This window comes from Vanacampus margaritifer, chromosome 8, assembly GCF_051991255.1.
Source record: "Vanacampus margaritifer isolate UIUO_Vmar chromosome 8, RoL_Vmar_1.0, whole genome shotgun sequence".
NCBI classification, from domain to species: domain Eukaryota; kingdom Metazoa; phylum Chordata; class Actinopteri; order Syngnathiformes; family Syngnathidae; genus Vanacampus; species Vanacampus margaritifer.
The window spans coordinates 18,352,686-18,374,384 of record NC_135439.1 but is presented as its reverse complement, the minus strand read 5'-3'; the positions used below and the strand labels follow the sequence as shown (position 1 = coordinate 18,374,384).

At 39.2% G+C, this 21,699-nt stretch overlaps 3 protein-coding genes across 9 annotated transcripts in view; all 3 read left to right on the top strand.

Annotated features, from left to right (window-relative positions):
- The first annotated feature begins 1,369 nt into the window (after positions 1-1,369).
- On the top strand, positions 1,370-8,358 carry LOC144056481 (SRSF protein kinase 3-like). 5 transcript variants are annotated; one of them, XM_077573347.1, is made up of 15 exons: positions 1,370-1,551; positions 2,351-2,483; positions 2,563-2,671; positions 4,154-4,241; positions 4,310-4,397; positions 4,475-4,581; positions 4,648-4,813; positions 5,384-5,409; positions 5,504-5,560; positions 5,797-6,139; positions 6,809-6,906; positions 7,202-7,309; positions 7,386-7,455; positions 7,563-7,655; positions 7,900-8,358. In XM_077573347.1, the coding sequence occupies exons 2-15, from the start codon at positions 2,438-2,440 to the stop codon at positions 8,082-8,084; spliced, it is 1,584 nt and encodes a 527-aa protein (XP_077429473.1). In that variant the 5' UTR covers positions 1,370-1,551; positions 2,351-2,437; the 3' UTR covers positions 8,085-8,358. The 5 variants fall into 5 exon arrangements, with proteins under 5 accessions (XP_077429473.1, XP_077429472.1, XP_077429471.1 ...); XM_077573346.1 differs by having other exon boundaries at positions 2,251-2,483; XM_077573345.1 differs by having other exon boundaries at positions 2,248-2,483.
- A 79-nt stretch (positions 8,359-8,437) lies between these two features.
- comtb (catechol-O-methyltransferase b) lies at positions 8,438-14,445 on the top strand. Of its 2 annotated transcripts, XM_077574184.1 has the most exons (7): positions 8,438-8,581; positions 9,855-10,023; positions 11,049-11,166; positions 11,508-11,701; positions 11,776-11,907; positions 11,973-12,172; positions 12,276-14,445. In XM_077574184.1, coding segments are annotated over exons 1-6 (795 nt in total). In that variant the 5' UTR covers positions 8,438-8,579; the 3' UTR covers positions 12,153-12,172; positions 12,276-14,445. The 2 variants fall into 2 exon arrangements, with proteins under 2 accessions (XP_077430310.1, XP_077430309.1); XM_077574183.1 differs by having other exon boundaries at positions 11,973-14,445.
- A 1,604-nt stretch (positions 14,446-16,049) lies between these two features.
- grm6b (glutamate receptor, metabotropic 6b) overlaps positions 16,050-21,699 on the top strand; it is a 32,784-nt gene continuing 27,134 nt past the window's right edge. Inside the window, exons 1-2 of one of the 2 annotated variants that reach the window (XM_077573756.1) lie at positions 16,050-16,507; positions 18,307-18,881. In XM_077573756.1, the coding sequence (XP_077429882.1) occupies positions 18,363-18,881 (519 nt within the window). In that variant the 5' untranslated portion in view covers positions 16,050-16,507; positions 18,307-18,362. Of the gene's footprint in view, positions 16,508-18,282; positions 18,882-21,699 lie in introns of both variants that reach the window. The other variant, XM_077573757.1, reaches the window with a different exon arrangement.

Sequence of the window (21,699 nt, the reverse complement as noted above, 5' to 3'; positions counted from 1 at the left end):
ACTGTCATGGCAGGGCTCCAGGCTAACTTTTTTTTTTTTTTTTTTTTTAACTAGGAACACAGTTGCCCTTAACCTGAGATTTTAGGGGCGCAAGTAGAAGATTTTGGGGCAAACTAACGAAGTAAATATTTGTCCCACTCATTTCCCCCATATTACTGATGACAACTGAAGCGTGGAGCGGAGGTATGAAAAGAACAAAAATCAAGGCTAATAATTGTTTAAAAAATAATAATAATAATAATCTGCAAACCTTACTGATTGCACTGATGGGAGTATAGATGAAAATTTTAGTGGCAAAATGCCACCGTTTGGGGGCAGTCTAGAGCCCTGCTTCAAGGCTACAGAAAATAAAATCATTCCAGGCTGTAACTGCTCATCACGTTTGAAGTACATACTTCTTAAAAGTAAATTACGGTTACTTATATAGAAAATGTCGTTGAATGGCAACGAAATGTAATATAACAACTACGTCGTGAAAGGGTTTTGAAAACACTAGTGGCATCTTGTGGTAGTTTTTTCACCGGCTGGGCTGTTCAAGTAGTTGATTAATTTCCTGATTGTTAGACAAAAGCACGTTAAAAATATAGCTACATAGCAACCTACAGTGTGTTGATTAACGAATGCATCCACAAGTGTAAATATCGTGCACATACACGAAACCAGAACACTGAGTAAACCTTACGTTTATAGGCAATATGCAAAGTTATTGACAATTTCAATTTGGAACCCTTACTTCCTTCATAAAATAACAACATATCGTTACTAATGTAGTTTATATTAAAAAAAGCTGCTTACATACCTACATCCAATCACTATAGGTTTTATGAACAATAGATAATACTGTATAGCTAAAAGTCACAGATTTTTTTATTGGCAATTGTTAAATACTTGTTGTAATATAAATATTATTCGATTACTGTTAGATTAAATTATAAAATAATGCTAGGTACTTAAAAAAAAATGGCACAGGCTAATTTAGTATGCATTCATCTCTTGGCCAAGACTTTTATTTTCTCTCCGGGGTCCAGAGGTGGGCTTGACCAACACTTAGGGGTGTTTGAGACAATAATTTACCGTATAAATATATATTTTGGGCGGCCTAACTGGGGCCATCCTGGCCCTATATCCCTGTTTTTGGCCCTCCTCAGAAAAAAAGCCTACGTGAAATGATTTTCTATTGCGACCATTTTATGTCCGCTATAATTTAATAAGTCTTTGACAGTGACTGCGCTCTACTATTTTCAATACGACAAAATTCTTCACACGGGTGTCATATTGCATTACTGTATGTTGCCTCCCTCCCTAATACTGTGTCCAGTATAGATTCATGAGCACAGTGTGGCGTTGTAGCACCAGCCATGCAGGGACACAGCATAGCCGTCAAGTGGTTGGCTATTCCTGGACTGAGTGTTGGCAGTCCCACCAGAGAGGGCCAGAGCACATTAGGCTGAGCCTCAGCCGCTGAGGTACTTTGTATGGTTGGCCTCATGCAAAGGTTCACTGTCCTTGTTACGGATAAGCTGTATTATAACGGAATATATCAGACACCAAGTAAGTAAGTTCCTCCATATGAGTCCGACTTTATTTAGTAGGAATAAATATGATCTTGTTTCCACTTTACTCATGCATGCGCATGAGGCATTGCTTGTACTTGCAGCTCGCCACAAAGCCGCGGCAAGTGTATTGAGCAATCTGTTCTGCATGTCAAATCTACTGTGTTTCACCTTGTTAAAAATGTATATCTTCTGAATAATGTTTTTCAAACAACAAAAAGGTCACTACCATTTTATTTAAGATGACACGCAATAGTGAGAGCAGTTTGGTTTCAGTTGGGAGCTTGAATTGCTATTTGTCTGGCTAAAAATACACATGAGCATTCACTGCATGGCTATTTGGAAATGTCACTACAAACACGGCTACACAACTAGTGACACAAACAAGCGAACCTCGAGTGACAAACATTCATGAGTGCATGTGCACTAATCTAAAAGGACCCCAAGAAACAAGGAGGTATCCACTAGGATCAAACACCACCGTTTCAGTTAAAAAAAAAATATATATATTTAATTAAAAAAAAAGAATAATTTAAAAAGTCCAACACCCTCTATATGTCCTTCATCGATCATAGTTGAAGTGGAATCTTACTGTGATTGGTGGACATAAAGCTGAACCGATGATGAAGTTGCTGAGAACGTTGATTATATCCATGTTGTATTTGACTGCTCATTGAGTGTCATCTGGACTCAGCAGGCTCCCGTTAAGAATGTCCTCATCCTATGCTGCCGCTCTATCAGCACTTGTCACTGCCACCTCCACTGATATTCAAATGAGCGTTCATTCTACCCCCGAGCCCTCGGCTCCACCCGAGAGTCCAAAATCGATTCCCTCGGCCAGACCAGCTCCTCCAGTCGAAGCGCATCCTGTACCACCTGAGCCTATGGGATCATTTGACGAACAGGAGAACCCGGAAGATTATGGGATAGGTAGACAACTCGCCACACCAAACCTTGACTAGCCTACTCAGGCCCTCAATTTTGATTTACAAGACATATTGTGTTGCAGGCGGTTATCATCCTGTAGAAATTGGAGAGATTTTTGAGGACAGATACCAGGTGGTCAAAAAGTTGGGATGGGGCCATTTTTCAACTGTATGGCTCTGCTGGGATATGGTGTAAGTATGGATTTTATTAGGACTGCAAAAGGGTGTTTTGTTTTGTTTTTGGTAAATTTATGGAACGTTTCAGATAAATTTTCATGGGAAGTTTAAATGGGGAATTTTTACGGAGGATGATTAGGGCCAGTGGGGGGGGGGGTTGGCAGTACACTTTTATCTCAAAATTTTCACTCTTAAGTCACAATTCTGACTTTAAAGTGAGAATTCTGAGAATAAAGTGAGAGTCCTGCCAACCTTTTTTTCTTCTTCATTAGCCCTAATCGTCTTCACTAAATTTTGGAAATATAACAAATTGGAAAAATTTCCATGGGGATTTTGTGAACTTCTGGAAACAGTAAGATATCACACTGACGCATAAATATTTTGTTTTGATGTAAGCAAACGTTCATACAAAATACAAAGTACATATTCAATTTTGTAGAATACATTTTACTTTGAAAAAGATTTTTCGGTCCCAGTCTAAACAGAGTAAAGTTTGCACCCGGAAGAGAGTAAAATATTCCAAAAACAAACAAACAAAAACTCAACAGTTGAGGAACAATCAAAGAACCTTCAGGCTGGGAGACCTAACCACTAACCAACCTAACCACTGACCCATGCCTCTCCTACTCGGTATCAATATATTACAGGTGTCAGGTGGAATCCTCGTATCCCTCCATTTTTGGTCTCCTTTGCGACACATCAACAATATGTTAGCTAACATAGCTCAAGTGCTAGAGCCGTCGTCCATGCTGAAGGTCGTGGGATCGTTCCTGAACCTTTGAGCGTTTTATTGTTGTTGTTATTTTAGTATTTTACTCTCTTCCAAGTGTAAAGGTTTACTCTGTTTAGAGTGGGGCCAAATATACAGTAGTCTTTTTCGAGTAAAATTTACTGTACGAAATTTACTGTGTAGATAGAGGGAAATAAAACATGATTAACTCATTCACTGCCAATGACGGCTATAGACGTCAAAAATTCATTTGAACTATTTCTACTAGTTTAACATTTTTTCCCACTTTTGTTAAGATTATGAAAACCTAGATTTTTTTTATTGTACATTTAGAACAGATATAAAATGTGTGATTAATTGTGAGTTAACTAGTGAAGTCATGCGATTAATTATGATTACAAATGTTAATCGCCTGACGCCCAATTTTTTTAAATAATGTTTTCTCTTTTTTTTTATTCATTCATTGCCATTGACGGCTATAAGCGTCAAAACTTCATTTAAACTATTTCTATTACTTTAACATTTTTTTCCACTTTTGTTAACAAGAGTATGAAAACCTAGAATTTTTTTTGTACATTTAAAACAGATATAACATTTGTAATTAATCGTGAGTTAACTAATGAAGTCATGCGATTACAATTAAAAAAATTAATCGCCTGTCGCCCCTGATTTTTAATAATCTTTTTTTTCATGAATTTATGGCAGTGAATGAGTTAACATGCAAAATATCATTGAATCTGGCTTTGAATTTGTTTATTTGTATGCAGGAAACGGCGTTTTGTCGCTCTAAAGGTGGTGAAGAGTGCTCTGATGTATACAGAGACAGCAATGGATGAAATCAAGCTTCTGAAATGTGTCAGTGAGATGACTAAAGCATGCTTTAGTCGATATTTGCTCGCGTTGAATATGTTTTTGGCCGCCAGGTGAGGGACAGTGACCCCAGAGATCCTAAACGTGAGACGATTGTGCACCTCATTGATGACTTCAGGATCTCTGGGTCGAATGGAGAGCGTATCCTATATAACTGCCCCAATAAATACAACAAAAGTACTGTTTAGTATCAAACAACGTCCTTAATTGCTTACCAGATGTGTGCATGGTCTTGGAAGTGCTGGGCCACCAGCTCCTGAGGTGGATCGTCAAATCCAACTACACTGGTCTTCCGCTTCCTTGTGTGAAAAGTATCATCAGACAGGTGACTTTCTCAAGATCTTCTGAATACATGCGGCATTTCTTTAATTCTTCACCATCCATACCATAGGTTCTACAAGGTTTGGAATATTTGCACACAAAATGCAAGATCATACACACAGACATCAAGCCAGAGAACATCCTCCTGCAGGTGGACGATGTTTATGTTCAGAAACTGGCAGCCGACATCAAACTATGGCAACTTCCGGATTCCACCGTATTGACCAGCGAACCAAGTTAGTGATGAGGTTTTAAATGTTTGACTGGTAGAGCAGAATATTTGTTCAAATCTGTAAAAACGGGGTAACGGTTAAAATTGTGTATAGTTTTACAAATATATCACTAAATTTAGCTGACAAAAGGTCATTATACGCTGTTGTGGAAATGAACACAGCCAACTTGAATCACCACCATTTTAAGTGGCTCCTCACATTCCATATTTTATTAGTTCTTCAAACACAAATTCTTCTTACATTTTTATTTATATGGCCCTCAGTAGAAAAAAAGAATACTTCTCTATTGAATATTTCTTTTCACCCAAATATCTAACATTACATAACAGTAAAACCGCTACTCTTGTTCTTTTTATGTGAGAAGGTGGAAGTACAATGCTGGCAAACAACTTGACATGGACTGTATTGAATATTATTTGAAAAATATGATGGTAAAAAAAAGAAATGCTCAGTGCCTGAACTTTGGACAGATACACCCTAATCCACCAAACTGCACTAAATTAGACTGTACCCCAAAGTGGACTGTTCATATATTGTTCACATTCTGAGTTTTATTTTTTATTTCTTCTCCAGAGAGCTCAATGGCCAAACAAAAAAAGGTGTGTATATTGTTTAATTTATTAAACATAAACGTTTGTAAATATTGTACTTTTGCATGAGTCATGAATTGGAATTTCTTTCAATTCTGCTTAGAGTTTGTCCAACTTAATGGGAAGACTGACAGGGGTTTTCCAAAATATTGGGAATTGGGTAAGTGTTATGTTTGTTTTTCAATCTTCATGGCCTCTCAAACACTGAAATTATTAGCTATATGAAAGCTGAACCGCGAATTTGGGAGTGTGTGTATGTTTTGTTTTGTTTTTAATCTTTTTTAGGGGGTATATTTTGACTGATGATTGTCAGAGACTTTGAAATTGTGGGGAAAAAAGGCATGATATGTTTCATTTAAATGAACTGCTATTTCCTACAATTTCTTCTCTCTGCAGTCCAGTAAGGCTTCAAGGTCGCATCTAAAACGACTCATGTGGACGGAGAGGAAGCAGCGAGCCAAGCCGAACGCATCTGACTACAGTCAAAAACAACCTAGTTACTTTTCGAATGTTCCAACCGCTTCTAGCACACACAGCGCCACCTGTCAGTCATTGCTTCCGAGTTCTGACGTCACAATAAGGAGACGGACCTTGCTGTTGTCCGACAGGCTGGACTCACCTGTGCTCAGTCACAGAGACTTCACCTGTTCGTTGCCAGACATCACCAAAGATGCTCCCTTTTCTGCCTCCAGATCGCAATTTTTACACCAGACGCCAGACAAGCACTCCGCCTCTCATGGTCAGTAATGTTTAATTCTTAATCTGCTTCAACCGATATCATCCGATTCTGGAAACAAAGAACCAAAAAGCGATGACTGGCTTTCATTTGAAGAACACAAAACGTAAACACAAAAAGTAATCAAAGTAAATTTAAGAACATTGTTATGTAGAATTATGCTCTCCAGCACAAACTACTGAGATTCTCACCAAATGCTATTACAGCTCAAGGCCACAAGGAGGCGTATTTTCCTTGTAGTGTAGTTGTATCTAGATATTGCGTTTAACAAGTCGTCCCATGACGTGACGTATTAATCAGTTAAGGTCCTTATTTGGCATTTCAATTTGATGACAAAAGCTCTTATTGTTTACTGCTTTTTAGTTTAGAAATGTGTTTGTTACTGTTGTTGCCCAGAACTGTATTGCATCATATTAAGTGGGGTAACTAGCACTACAGAATGTTTACCTGATTTCACTGCACAGCGAGAAAAATATTGTAAACAAGCTTTCGATGGTAGATGGGGAAAATGTAAACACAAAGCCAACACACAAGGACAAAAGGAATATAAATTACATCTAGATTTTAAACATCAACACAGTGGTACTCTCAAAATTGATATAGTGAGTCACATACTATGATTTGTATCTATCTATCTATCTATAAAATTGTAATTTATTTATTTATTTATAGGAATCAGTGATTGTGAGGGGCTTCTTGACCTACTGCTGCCACATAATGCGGACAAACTGCTCATTAAGATTGCTGATCTGGGCAATGCTTGCTGGCTGGTGAGTGTTGGAACAACCAGAGAAATATCGCCAAAGTTATGTGAATTAGAAATAGAGTATTTTTGTCAAGTCAAGTTTATTTACAGCACAGTTGTAGTTAAAGAACTAATATTACGGCTTGGTTGTGGCCAGAATGATTATCGATATGGGTCACTAGATCAAATAAATAAAATTCACCTAAAAAGCATGCGTAAGAATATGGCTAGAGAGAATAACCTGCTAAACCTGTCATCATTGCTGTTTGCTGACTTAACTACATATGGTGGTCTCTTATGCAATCCATGTGGTCCTGTAGTACAAACACTTTACGGAGGACATCCAGACATGTCAATACCGTTCTGTGGAGGTTCTGATTGGTGCTGACTACAGCACCCCGGCTGACATCTGGAGCACTGCCTGCATGGTGAGCCAATAAAATCACATTCATATTATCATAGCCAACCCAAACAACATTACGTGTCTTTTTGTGTGTACTGTAGGCTTTTGAGCTAGCAACAGGGGACTATTTGTTTGACCCCCAGTCAGGGTCCACATTCTCCCGTGAAGAAGGTTGGGTTTTGTTTTCTTTGAAGTAATAAACAGTATTATTGTAATAACAATGTGGCACATTATTATTCAACGTATCAAGCAGTAATAGATTATATTGTTGATTTCAGATCATATTGCACACATTATCGAGCTCTTGGGACCCCTTCCATCCAAGTTTGCCCTTTCGGGGAAAAAATCCAAAAGATTCTTCAACCAAAAAGGTAAAACATCTCAATGTACACTAGCTAGCCATAACATTACATCCTGGAGAATCCCGATACGCATGAATTTTAGTGATTGCTCAATTTTCTTTCGAGCATTGACTTCATTTTATTTTATATTATGCAATTTTGGTGCATGTCGAGTGGATTTGAAATTCTAGTCGAGACCCGGCTTGAGTTGTTTCCTGGTGTACCTCGACCAGATTCAGAGTAAACTAATGACTCTGTTGTCAACTCCATCCAGGACAGCTGAGGCGCATCTCCAAGCTGAAGCCGTGGAGTTTGTTAGAAATTCTGCTGGACAAGTACGAGTGGCCGCAGGACGAAGCGGCCCAGTTCAGCGCCTTCCTCTTGATCATGTTGCATCTTCAGCCAGAAAAAAGAGCCACGGCGGCTCAGTGTCTGAAACACCCGTGGATTGCAAGCTAACTTGTCTTCGTCTTACGTCTTTGGACTTGGAGGCTATATTGTGTGACTGGTGCTGGCATCATTTGTAAAGTTTTTATTTTTCAGCCTGTTTGCATATTCATGAGAACCTGATTGGATTCAGACAGAATGACCAACTAAAGTTTGATTTCTATTGTTTATAAAGTGATTTGTAGTTTGACTGCAGAACACCAAAAACAGTAGCAGGATGACTGTCATTTTGTATTAAGAAACGCCGCTCACTTAAGTCTAACCTAATAAATGTATTTGTGCTGAGGAGGTGGAGCCATGTGTGAGTTTGTGTGTGGCTTGACCAACCCACTGAAATCTGGTCTCTCGCACATTCCTTGCACGCTCACATTGAGCTGCGCTCAACAAGGGGGGCGGATGGAAGCAGAGGGAGGAGTTAAATGTGAGCGCAAACAGATGTCGACATGTCTCTGTGTTACTGATTTTTGCAAGTTTTGCCTCCGGCAGTGAGGACGGCTCCATTCTCAAATGTGAGTATGACTTTCTGTGGGCTTAAACGGGGAGGGTTTTGTGTTCAACAGGTGTTGTGAAAATCATGATTGCCTTCATTATGAACCACTGACACGTGACAAATACTTTTCACTCTTGTGCGTGTAAAAAAAACAACAACAATAACAGCTCATGTATTGTAGATTTGTTATTTAGATGAGTCCTTTATGTATGCTTACCATGATGCACATTTACATGCCATTATGTTTAAGCATTTATGGGGATGCCAACTTGCATGTCTTGTTTTTCCCGTACAAGGGAGCAGTGTGGGATTGTGTAGTGCACAAGTAAAGGTTAAACTCCTTGTAGTCTGCCTTTTGTGGCACAGTTCCTAACCCGCAGCCAGTTGCCATGCAACACAAACCGCAAATCACAAGGAATTAGCTCAACCGTGGCTGGTCTTCTTTCATAGTGGCACTACATTCTCACAAAAGGAGCTTTGGCGTGGAGTTCTCATGTTGCTTGTACAGGTCGAGTGGTACCTATTTCATCCACACTTTTATGTCCTGCTTGATATATTATCCCTGTGTGGTAAAAATATACTAACACAGACTGTGTGGACTCTCTTCTTATTGCAGTTGATATGAAATGATCTTCATCACTAGGGGTGTGAATTGCCTAGTACCTGGCGATTCGATTCGTATCACGATTCATAGGTCACGATTCGATTCGATACCGTTTAATCCCGATACAAAGCTATAAATTGATGATTGCGATTTTTTTAAAACTCAAATTTACAAAATACTAATCAGTGAACTTGTACATGTACACTGAGATTTGTATGAAAATGTATTTATTCATCTGAAAATTCAGGTTGCATTCTGTTTCATGTTTGAACAGCACTGAAATAAACATATTAATGCTTAATGTTTCATTAATATATCATTCTTCCATGCTTCATGTGTGAATCCTAACCCTAAATAAGACGTTTTGTTGAATATTCCTATAAAAAATGTATGTTTGAAAATCGATTCGATTCGAGAATTACGCGCTGTAATATCGCGATATATTGCCGAATCGATTTTTTCTAACACCCCTATTCATCACATTGTGTGTCACTGCATAGTAAACACCCATCTCATTAGCCTAGTACAAAGGGAGAGCGATGGTGAAAGCGGATATGAGTGCCTCCATTTATCTCTATGCAGATGTGTGATTACAGCACTGCGTGCCTTTTATGATTGGGCTTGTATACAGCAACACAGGCTCAACCCTGCCTAAATGATTTTTGTTCTTTCTCCCTGATTTTTGTAGGATGTTGTGGTTTGTTGGTTACTGCACTGGCGGAGCAGTTCTACTCTATGCTCTGTATAAATGGGTGATCCCCGGCGCTGTACAATATCATGGAGGCCTGGCGCTTGTTTGGCATGATGTCATTGTGGAGTGGATACTGGACACGCTGACCCAATCCACACGTCCTCAGGTGCGAAAAAAATGGCAAAAATATATTTTTGCTTGGTTAAAAACAATTCTAAATACACAAAACACATTTCCACTTAATGAACAACTAACTGGTTTTCATTTTTAGATAATCAACCATTTTTACTTGCATTTAAACTGTGCTTACAGCACACTATTTTTTCCCTCTAGAAACATTTGTGAGATTTTAGACAAACCTCTCCCCATAGATTTTGGTCTATGAGATTAAGTGACATCAGAACCACCACAGTAGTTATTTTGTCTTGTGTGGCCACTGATAATGCACACTGAGCATGAATATAAATACTGTATTATAAACATATAAACTTACAGACAGCATGTCTTAATTGGCATATAAGAGGTTGTACAGTAATTCAAATAGAATTACATTCTGTCAGCCATGCAGATAGTCATATCAACCAAACTGACTTAGCAAAGAAATTTATAAATTTTGGTCGCAGTTATAGTCATAAGTTGATAAGATAACAAATATCGACAATATCAGAAAAGTGTTACAGGCCAAGCCTGGCCCTTTAAGAACGGAATGATGGGGGTGAGAGTGTTGCAGTGCCGCACCTTGGCACGGGGAGGCGGTGTCGGCTCAGGGAGTAAATGGAGCAGTGGAGCTTGCGTCTGTTGGCTGGAAGGCTAAAATAAAGTTTGTACTCAAAAACCGACACGAGAACACGCCTGTTCAGTCTCTGTACCACGTTTAAGAGGTCACTCGACGGTGGAAGAGGAATTAACAATAGTAATGTGACAACGGTTCCCAAAAAAGGCCTTTTCATGTGTGATATCTCCTACAGAAAATAGTGTCCAAAAACGCAAATTTTAACCACAATTTACAGAAGCTTTTGTCTGCTTTCATTAAAATGCCCCTTTGAAAAGTGAGTTTAATATTCTGTAGTCTGTATGTATTTATATAATTAGTATTTCTACTTCAGCTACAACAGCATCAAAACAAATGGACATAGCATACAGTACGATTATTAATTTGTACCTGCCCATATCGTTTCGGTTTTCTTTCAGAGGCTCCTGGCTGCAGTACAGAAAAGGGCCACAAGAGGGGACCCTCGCAGCGTGGTCAAAACCATTGATGAATTCTGCAACCACAATGAGTGGGCAATGAATGTAGGCGACGAGAAAGGTAGCAATAAACTCTCAGGAATGGCTAAAGTTCTGACACTCTCTACTTATGAAGAAGTAAAGATCTTTAAAAAAAAAAAAAAAAAAAAAAAGAGATAGAAGTAGTGATTTAACTCCTACTCCAAAGAAAAAAAGTAGTTAGAAATGTACATTTTCAAGTAAAGAAACTTGAAAAATCTCAAGTATACTAATGAAGTATTTGTGCTTAGTTACTTTTTAATTAGTGATGACTCTACATGCACATGGACAATTGCCATCTAACTCAGTTATACATTATTTTTATTTTTATAAATTAATTAATTATTGTTATTATTATTATTATTTGTTACATGTTTTCCATAGGTTGCATTCTTGACTCTGTGGTGTCTGAGGCCAATCCAGTTTGTGTGCTTGAGCTGGGCACCTACTGTGGCTACTCCACAGTTCGCATCGCCAGTTTGCTGCCACCTCATGCCAAGCTCATCACACTTGAATTCAATTCAGACTATGCCGCTATTGCTCGGCAAGTCATAGCATGGGCCGGTGTTGGTGATAAGGTAAAAGCTTCCGTTTTCAAATCACCCAAAAAGAGCAGTCCAAGACGGGTGTGCACATGTGTTTTGTTCTGCAGGTGCAGTTGGTGGAAGGAGAATCTGGTGAGTGGATCCCCAAAATGAAGGAGAAGTTTGGAGTAAAAACATTTGACTTGGTTTTCTTGGATCACTGGAAGAATCGTTATCTCCTGGACACCAAACTGATGGAGGCAGGTCATTTTCTATTGATGGCGTTTTAACGTTTGCCTGCTTGACACCAACTTTGTTTCATCAGGAGTGCGGCCTACTTAGGAAAGGGAGCATCCTGCTGGCTGATAACGTCATCTGTCCTGGAACGCCAGACTACCTAGAGTACGTCCGGAACAGCCCACGGTATAAAAGCCAGTATTTCAAATCTCACCTGGAGTATACCAAAGCGGAGGATGGCCTGGAGAAGTCGGTCTTCTTAGGGTAGTTTTGGACAATTTCTTATGAGCATTACAGGGAGTCCTCGGTTTAGGAAGAAGTTCCTTTCCTAGTGCAGTGATGTGTATGGGCTGGATTGTACCATTTAACTACTATTAAAACCGGAGTAGGACATAAAAAAAGGATTGGTAAAAATAAATAAAACAATAGAATGAAAAACAGTAATTATGGCAGTAACTGAGCTTGTATTCTTACGTCATGTTGTAGTTCAGGGATCCTCAAAGTATTATTAAATTTACCTGGGCTCCCTTTAGTAGATCAAATGAGTTTAATGTGCACATCTTTCCTTCATCATATCCTTTTAATGCCAAACCGTATGTATTTTTTAATATGTGTCGTTAAGGCAGCAACCAGAACAGTCAGATACAGATTTAAAACAAATAAAAGGGTCAAAACTAAATAAAAAATACCAAAAGAAGGGAGAAGAGCGTGCTTGGATCCAAAAAGTGTGTAAGCAGTAGTGGCAGTATAAGAAGCTGCTCACAGCAGGTGCACTTCAAATTCAGTGTGCAAATTTTTTTTTTTAATGAAAAAGCACTGGAAGAGTCGCGGCAATCTTCTGAAATTTTATTGCCAACGCGTTTCGACTCACAGAGTCTTTATCTGGGCTAATCAAGCAGCAACAGGCAGGAACAGGATCAGTGAGATACATATAAAAAAAGAAAGAAGTCAAAACAAAATAAAAATATGTTTTGAAACTGGTCTTGCCACAGCCTTTCAAAGTCCAGTACAGGCAGTTGAGTTAGAGTTAAAAGAAAATTGCGCTTTTCAAACTTGACCTACCATGAACTAATTCATTTGCCACTCTGTGAAACGCATTTTTCAGAACACAGGTGCCCGAAGGTCCATAGAATAACAATTCCAGTTGGTTCAGCTGGCGTTTTAGAGCTGTAAACCAAAATTGTAGGTACCGTATTATGTAACTGCGGTGCTAATGCTCAAACTGCATAAGGTTACAGTGGCTTGCAATAATATTAAGTTTTTTAAGTTTTGAGTTTTTGACGAACATATAGGCCTACTATGCCTCTCTATTGTAATGTTGCTCAAGTCGAGTCCAATTGATTTGGGGCCGGAACCAAATCAACGAGATAGGAAGGCGCTGAGCCGTATAATATTTTATATGTAGGTACCAAAACTTTGAAAATCACATTTCAAGTGGACTGGAAGCAAATGCAAGTTGACTTTGGCTAGTATCGAGGTAATATGATCGGACTTTCCTGTTCTTGTCCGAAGTCTAGCTGCAGCATTTTCTACTAAATGCAACATTTTAATACTAGACATAGGAAGACTAGAGGCGAGCAATTACATTACCGTAGTTGAGGCGCAACGTAACAAATGCATGAATTATAATCTCTGCGCTACAAGCAGATGGAATAGGACGAATCTTAGCGATATTGCAAATTCACTTGAGGTTTTTTGATTGTGCCTTCTTTTACTAAGTGACAGCATTTTCTTACGGCACTGCTTTAAAGATGCATTGCGGAGTTTAAAATTTTAATGCTTAAGATTTTTATCATGCATGTGACGTCATGCTCGCCACCTTGGACATGTAGTGTTGTGTTAGCTAGCGTATGACACAATTGGGATGGAAACTGAAAACAACAAGAACACAGCTCAGACTCTAAGAAAACGGCCCAAAATGAAGAGTTTATTCGAGTGCACGTATTCGCAGGCGTATGCACAGGCTTGACACAGAGGCTGCAATTACACTTTAGGCTAGAGGCGGCAGTTATGAGTAAAAATGTGACAACCTCTGCAATGCATCTTTAAAGGATACTTGACTCATTGAGCCAGTTTCAACAGTAAAGAAGATAATCTTGTCTAGAATTAATGTAATAACATAATTATTTTTCATAAACAATTACTACCTTTAAAAATGAATTTTTCCACTTCTGCTCAGTTTGCTGAGCAAACCCAGAAAACAGGTGAGCCATAATTGGTCATTACCTATTTCCTCAGCACAGGTGATGTCATCTTCAATCGACACCAAGTGGAAAAATAGTTTTTAAAGGTTGCTCATGAAACAAGTTTTCCACATTAATTATAGACAAAACCTGCTTACTGTTTAAAGTGGCTCAAAGATTCAAGTATTCTTTTAACTAGTTAATTTCACATGTTAGTAACCTCCAATTATTTAATGATGTACTTTGTAAACCAATAACCCCCTCAATACATGTATGATTTGTGTACCTTCATTGTCCTGGAATGACTGAACAGACAAGCGTTGGAGCAGCTTTTCTAATAGAAACTAACAATAAACACAAAACAAAATGAATGCAAAACGCGTGTGGTTCCTTTGTAACCAGAGGTGTGTAAATCAGATGAGGTGTGACACTATAATCAAGCTTCTAATTGACACATGATGGGCTACAAACTGGTCCAATTGGTTGCAACGGCTGCAATCAAACGGCATTGCGAGGGTGTGTCCTTAAAAAGACACCCGGCACATTTGACAATTTGGTGGCAGAAAGTGTATTAATCGTCACGCAGCTGATTTAATGGGATTTTGGTCAATTTTATAAGACCACAGGCAGATATGTTCTGAGCCTAACTGACATGTGTGGGGCTAATAAGTGAGACGTTATCAACTGCAAACTGATCCCACACTTCCTTAAAAAAACAAACAAAAAAAACAAACAGGGATGGGCTGATACCAGATATCGGCTGCTCTCTAGTGGCCGTTTTACAATCATGCGCTAGAAATTAGAGGAATGGAAATTTTCCATTATTTTGGTGGTAAATGGACTGCTTTTTATATAGCGCTTTAACTACACCACATGGTGGCCAAAACGCTTTACAATGACTCACGTTCACCCATTTACACACCAGTGGTCGACTGGGAGCAAAGGGTTCAGTGTCTTGCTCACACTTTTGGCATGGCCACCTGGGGTGAGGATCGAAACTCACAGATGGGAGACGACCACTCTACCCCTGAGCCATGAGTCCTATTGATCCAATTTGAGGGAAAAATACAATATTGGGATTTATAGAGCTTTTTTTTTTAATAGTAATTTTTTGGGGGGTGAATTTTATATACTATTAGTACCTAAAAACCCTAAAAACAAAACAAAAAACATACCCTTACATTTAAAATAAAGAAAGAAAGAAACACAAGTAAGCAAGTATCTGAAGCAATCAAGCAGGCATCTTGGCGAGAGACTAATAAATTAATTAGTCAGAGGCTAATAAAAGAGTCATTACAGGGAGTCATAAAGCACTATGCTAATCAACGTCAGTCTCCCTCCATGAAATAACCTTCGCGCCCAGAGGCGTAGCCAGAACTTTTTCAGTGGGGTTGCCAGGGTAACAGAACACCTCAGTGAGAGATGGCACACCATTCGCATTCTTGTAACCTCCTCTGTAACCGTGAAGTCATTGTTTATCATACAATCCACAGTCAGTTTTTTGTTAAATAAAATGCAGTCCAAGTCAAAAGTTCAGTGTGAGTGTCTGTTCCATGCACCTTGTGAGTGGTTTCATTTAGCATTTACAAGATGAACTTTATGTCGGCCGAAGGTGTACTTGTGGCTCTCCGTTTCCCCCACCCCATTTTGGGGTGATCAACTTCAGAAACATCTAAAGCAGCTGCTCTCTACTTGCTTCATCTCACTATTATTGACAGGTGGGTGAAAGAAAGATAACGATATGAACGAGAGAGCGAATATGTGCGAGTGAGACAGAGCATGAATCAAATCACTCATCTAATCTCTCAAAGTGACCGAGGTCCATCATAGTGGGGGGTGGAGAGAGTTCTGCATTTGGTTCAGCTGTATGGAAAAAAAAAAAGTGGGCTAGTCCACCTCGTGGCTTCTTCACAGACGCCTGCATGATAATCCCAATCTGTGGCCATTAGTGCGCCGAGAGACGGAGTGAGTGAGGAGAGAGTTCACCAGAGCGAGTGAGTGGAATAGAGGAAGAGGAGGAGGAGGAGGAGGGTGGAGCACCCGCGCAGAGATGCGCACAGAAGGAAAAGAACGAGCGAGAGCATGAGAGAGCTTTTAAGGGATTTGGCAGTGATTTGTAGAATCTCATTGCTGTGATATTGCACTTTTTCCGCCCCCCACCCCCTCCTCGCCCGACACTTTCCCTCGACTCTGCCATGATAGCATTACCCTAAAGGCTGAAAAATCAGGGTTTCATTTTCGGGTTGATTCATCTCAATTACAAGTTTTTAGTGCGCTTTTGTTATTTTTTTTTGTTTGTGTGAGTGAAATGATAAAGGATCGATGATTGGCGTGGAGAGGGGAGCCTGGCCTCTGAGATAGAATCCCACTTTGAAGGAAATATGGATACGAGCACGTGGGAGGGATAAAATTGGTCCAGAAGGTGGTGAAGAATGGGCAGGTGAGTGACCTTTTTTTTTTTAATATTTTTTTTTTTACATTGGTCTGCATCTGTTGTAATGGTGCAAGGTGTCACGTCAGTATTCTACTCAATTGCATGCACCAAAGTGGAGAAATGTGTTGGTTTATTAACAATATACACTTAAGTGCAAACTGTCAGATGATACCATATGAACTAGAAAATTAAAAATGTAAAAATATATATATTTTTAAAAGTGCTGTAAACTTATTTGGGAATTGCTATTTTGGACCTCTTCTCTCTATGCATGCAATGAAGAAATGTTTCAGTAGACGATTTCTGTTTTGAAAAATGTGTTATGTTTACTATGGTGTGCTCTTATAAAAGCTGTATGCAAGATGGACAATTCAAATTTTGACTTGTAATGTAGCCTTCAATGTTACAACTTTATGTTTATCATACAAATGTTCTGCATTCTTTGCATAGCCTACATTCAATTAGAGTACAATTAGCCTAACTGATAAAGTTGCATGGCTCATCATGCCGAGTTTATTGTCAAACTCACCTATAAGTCACGAGTGGACATTTCATCGGTTACATCCTCACAGGGCAATGAGAAAATACGTTAAGTATTAGTGTAAAATATTTATCATTATTAGGGATGTTCGAACTCTTGAGTAGTCTGTGATACTTATACCAAGTACACTCTAAAATTAATTGGTTAAAAAAAAAAACTACCAATCTAGTAGGTTAAGATCATAGTGGCTTAATTAACCAATAGATTGGTCAGACATTAACCATTCAGGGTGGTTACGGGCATACCAATTTTATTGGTTAGCCAAACAACCAATGAAATTTGTTACAATAGAAAGTAAGTCTAGATAGATCACTTGGAAATATATTTATTGTATCAAGTTAGTGTATTCTAAATGTATTTATTAATTATTATAAGTGATTACTATATATAATGTAGTGTTTAAAATGGAAATGTATGTCTAGATAGATCACTAGGCATGACCAGGACCCACGGGAATCCCGAAAAAATGTCAGTCTCTAACACAGATTAATCAATATCTTGGTCAGAATGACCAATTTGCATTGGTTGGCCTAATCATCAATATATATCGGTTGAAAACACCTACCATTCTAGAATGGTTGTTTTAACCAAAGGATCTGTCGGACACATAACTACCAGCTAGATTGGTCAAATTTAACCCCTTTTTTTTGTAAATTTGACCAATCTATTTTTAGAGTATACTGATACCACTGCACTAGTATTTTTGATACATAAAATTTCCCCCAGAAAACAATGACAGATAATAATAATAATAATAATAATAAAAAAATAATAATAATAATCTATATATCCCAATATTTATTTTTGTTAAAATTGAATTAAATTAATGGATTTTTTTCTTTAAATAATTTCTACTTCCTAGTCACAAAATGGCCACAACTGGGCCTATACTGATACTAGTATTGGCCGATGTTGCAAGTACCAAGCCCTAATTAATATATTTGCTTGCAGTGGTGTAAAATGACAGTACATAGTTCAGGTATTTCTAATAAAAGAAAACCCCTGCACACAACTAAAATAAACTTCTTATATTATTGCCACACTGGTAGTGTCAATGGAAATAAAAATCAAAATTATGATGCCACAATATAAAGTTTTACATCTCAGCAGACTGCATCAGTGAAGTTAATGAAGTATCCAGGGAGTGTATTTACTCATACAGTAAATCTGAAATCCACGGGAAAAGTGTAAAAGCAGAGCACATGGAGCTAGCTGATGAGATGATGACTGAATCTTCAAGTCTTCTGTGTGAATGACCCCGCAGGTGTCAAAGGTAGAAGGAGAGGTGCGAGGCTCCACGTACCTCTGCTGGTCGGCATCATGACATCACAAGCCCTCTTGTCCCATCACTGTAGCTGGCTGAGGAAATTGTCCAGACTGCTGTGGATGCTGTTGGTGGGGACCCTCCCGGGTTTGCGGGCCCAACAGGGCACTCAGCCTCAGTCTCTCAAAATTGAGGGTGACATCACCCTGGGGGGGCTTTTCCCAGTACACTCCAGAGGGCCAGTGGGAGTTCCCTGCGGAGACATTAAAAGGGAAAAGGGAATCCATCGATTGGAAGCCATGCTATATGCGCTGGACCAGATCAACAGTGATCCGGACCTGTTGCCCAACATCACGCTGGGAGCCCGAATACTGGACACCTGCTCGAGAGATACGTACGCGCTGGAGCAATCACTGACTTTTGTCCAAGCCCTCATTCAAAAGGACACGTCTGACGTGCGCTGCTCCAACGGAGAACCTCCGATCATCCCCAAACCAGAGAGGGTGGTTGGTGTGATCGGGGCCTCGGGCAGCTCCGTATCCATCATGGTGGCCAATGTGCTTAGGCTCTTTTCGGTAAGATGTCTCTCTCTTTTAGACTGGCAACTATTTGAGTTCCTTTCCAGCAAGTATGATGATGATGATGTGGCATGTGAAAGGCATCCATTTTCCATCGCTTATTCTGTCAATCACAGTGCACTTACCGGCAACCATTCAAATTCACAACTTTGAACAATTTAGAGTAAAGTTGGCAACCTTCGTTTTTCATCGCAGTCCACATCGTGGTTACGATAGCCCTTAGAAGGCCACATGGAAACCACATGAATGAATATTCATTGTTTGTTATACTGTACATACTATCGTTTGAAAGTTGGCACACCTTTGTACAATAAGGAAGAGGGACAAATTTAATGTGTTTTTTTTTAATTTTAAATAAAAAATCAGCAGCTTAAATGTTTTCTTTTAGGAAAGTGCAACATCAATAGTTTGTCTTTCTGAGGAAAAGTCAAAAATTAAACTAGCTGCTCGTCAAAACTGCTAGCTGTTCTGTGTTTGTTAATGGGCTAGATGTGTGACTAAGGTGCGAGGCAGTTACACTTATTGGAATATAGGTACCCCTGTCCAGGTATTTGTTTATGATCAGTTTCATAATGATAAATGTTACTCTAAACTGAGTCTATTTTGTCCCACTGTAAATAGAGTACATTTTACACTTAGAAGAGAGTAAAAAAAAAAAAGAAGTCGCTCAAGGATTGAGGAACAAACCCACGTCAGGTTAGGAGACTATCCCTGAGCCACGCAGCGCCTGCTGTGTGTTTGTATATCGCTTGTGTCAACTGGAATCGTCTTAACTCCAAGACAATCATTTTTGGTCTAAAATATTATTTTGGTCTCCTCTCGGATATAAGCAAACAGTAGTAGTGGTGTAGCTCAGGTGGTAGTGTGGCAGTCTGCCAAGCTGAAGGTCGTGAGTTCGTTCCTCAACCCCCTTACGTGACTTTTTACCCCCCAATCTTTATTTTACTCTCTTCCAAGTGTATTTTTTACTCTTTTTACTACTTTTTTAAGTGTATTTTTAAATGAGTCTATTTGGTCCCACTCGAAATAGAGTAAAATGTACTCTACAGAATTTACTGTGTACTGTTTTTGAACACAAGTCAAGTGAAGCTAGCTATCACGAGTCACATAAAATCACTTGACTGTATGGGCTTGTGATTTTCTTCAATTAGCCCTACATAAGGCTACTTAGGCTTCACACTTTAATATTTAGCGTCACACTTTTAGTTTAAAACTTTGCATTTGAAATCACGTTTGGTCCTCGTTTACTTAATTTATGTATTTGATTCATGTAGTGTTGACGCGTTGTGACTGAACCACTCCAAAGTTCGCTTACCAAAGCCAAATCTTCAAATTTTCTCCGTCCAAGTGTTTTATTCACTTTTGAATGGACTCCACAAGCAAAGTGATCACACTTGTGATTGTTTTAACAAAATCAAACATGTCAAGTGTAAACACAGCCTCAGGCGCACCGCAAATGTTCAAAGATGTCCACATTTTGAATTAACACTGGTACCAAAAGTTTTTTTTCTTTCTGAAATAAGGCACTCTTACTTTCTCAAATCCTGAAGGTCACAAAAATGTCGAACATTGCCATTGAAATAAATGATTGATTGCTACTGCTGCAAAGCTATGGAGTTATAAATTAGTTAAATGCAGTCAATGTATACACTTAAGTAAGGTCCAAAATCTAAAACAGTTACAGATAATCGCTCGTGGAAATTTTTTTACCTGAAAGTCGTCCCGGAGAAAAACATGTTTGTATTGTTTGATTTGATCATAACTGACTGAGGGAAATGTACATGTTCATCTGAAATGTAAAGTTCTGACGAGAACTTTCACCCGTTCTTTTAACTTTAATGCTATCTATGCTAATAATAGCAATCAGGAGACTGCATATTTCTCAGTTGAACTATTTACTGGATGGACACACAGCTGTGGAGCCTTTTTTGCTAGATGCGGAAGAAGGTCTATGGTTCCTACTCTTTTACGGTCTTGGCCGTCCACCCATACGGAGGACGACAAAGCCTAGCCCATGTGAAAATGTGTGACCTGCTAGTCTTATCTCATGGTTTCAACCAGAAAAGTTTGCCAGAGTATAGATAGATAGGAAGGCGCCAAACTAGGACAGGCCACAGCAACTCAACAGCCTAGCTCAAGTCGTCTAATCATAAAAAGGCCTAATCTAACACAAGGTTTACAACAGGGGTCTCCAAGTCTGGTCCTCCAGAGCCCCTATCCAACCTGTTTTCCATGTTTCTGTCCCCCAACACACCTGAATCAAATAATGGGGATCATTATCAGGCTTTTGCAGAATTTGCTGATGAGCTGATCATTTGATTCAGGTGTGCTGGAGGAGGGGAAACATGGAAAATAGGGTGGATAGGGGCTCTTGAGGACCAGACTTGGCGCTAGGGCAGAGGTGGGCAATCTCGGTCCTCGAGGGCCGCAGTCCTGCAGGTTTTGGAGGTTTCTGACTTCCAATACAAGCTGATTCCAATCAACAGGATCATTATCAGGCTTATGCAGAGCTTGCTAATGAGCTGATCATATATCAGCTGTGTTGGAGAAGGGCAACATGCAAAACCTGCAGGATATCGGCCCTCAATGCCCACCTCTGCGCTAGGGTCACTAACATGGTGCCTGTGGGCACCACCAAGGACTGCATCATTGGTCTGTTCTGGGGAAATTGTGATATTCTTAGAATGTTGTTGAAGCGATCCTTTGAATAAGTAAACACTTGCAGATATTTACAGAAAAAGTTTACAAACGGATGTTTATCTGTTTCCTACCTTGTCAAATTATTGTTGATAATCATTGTAAGAAGCTTATCAAC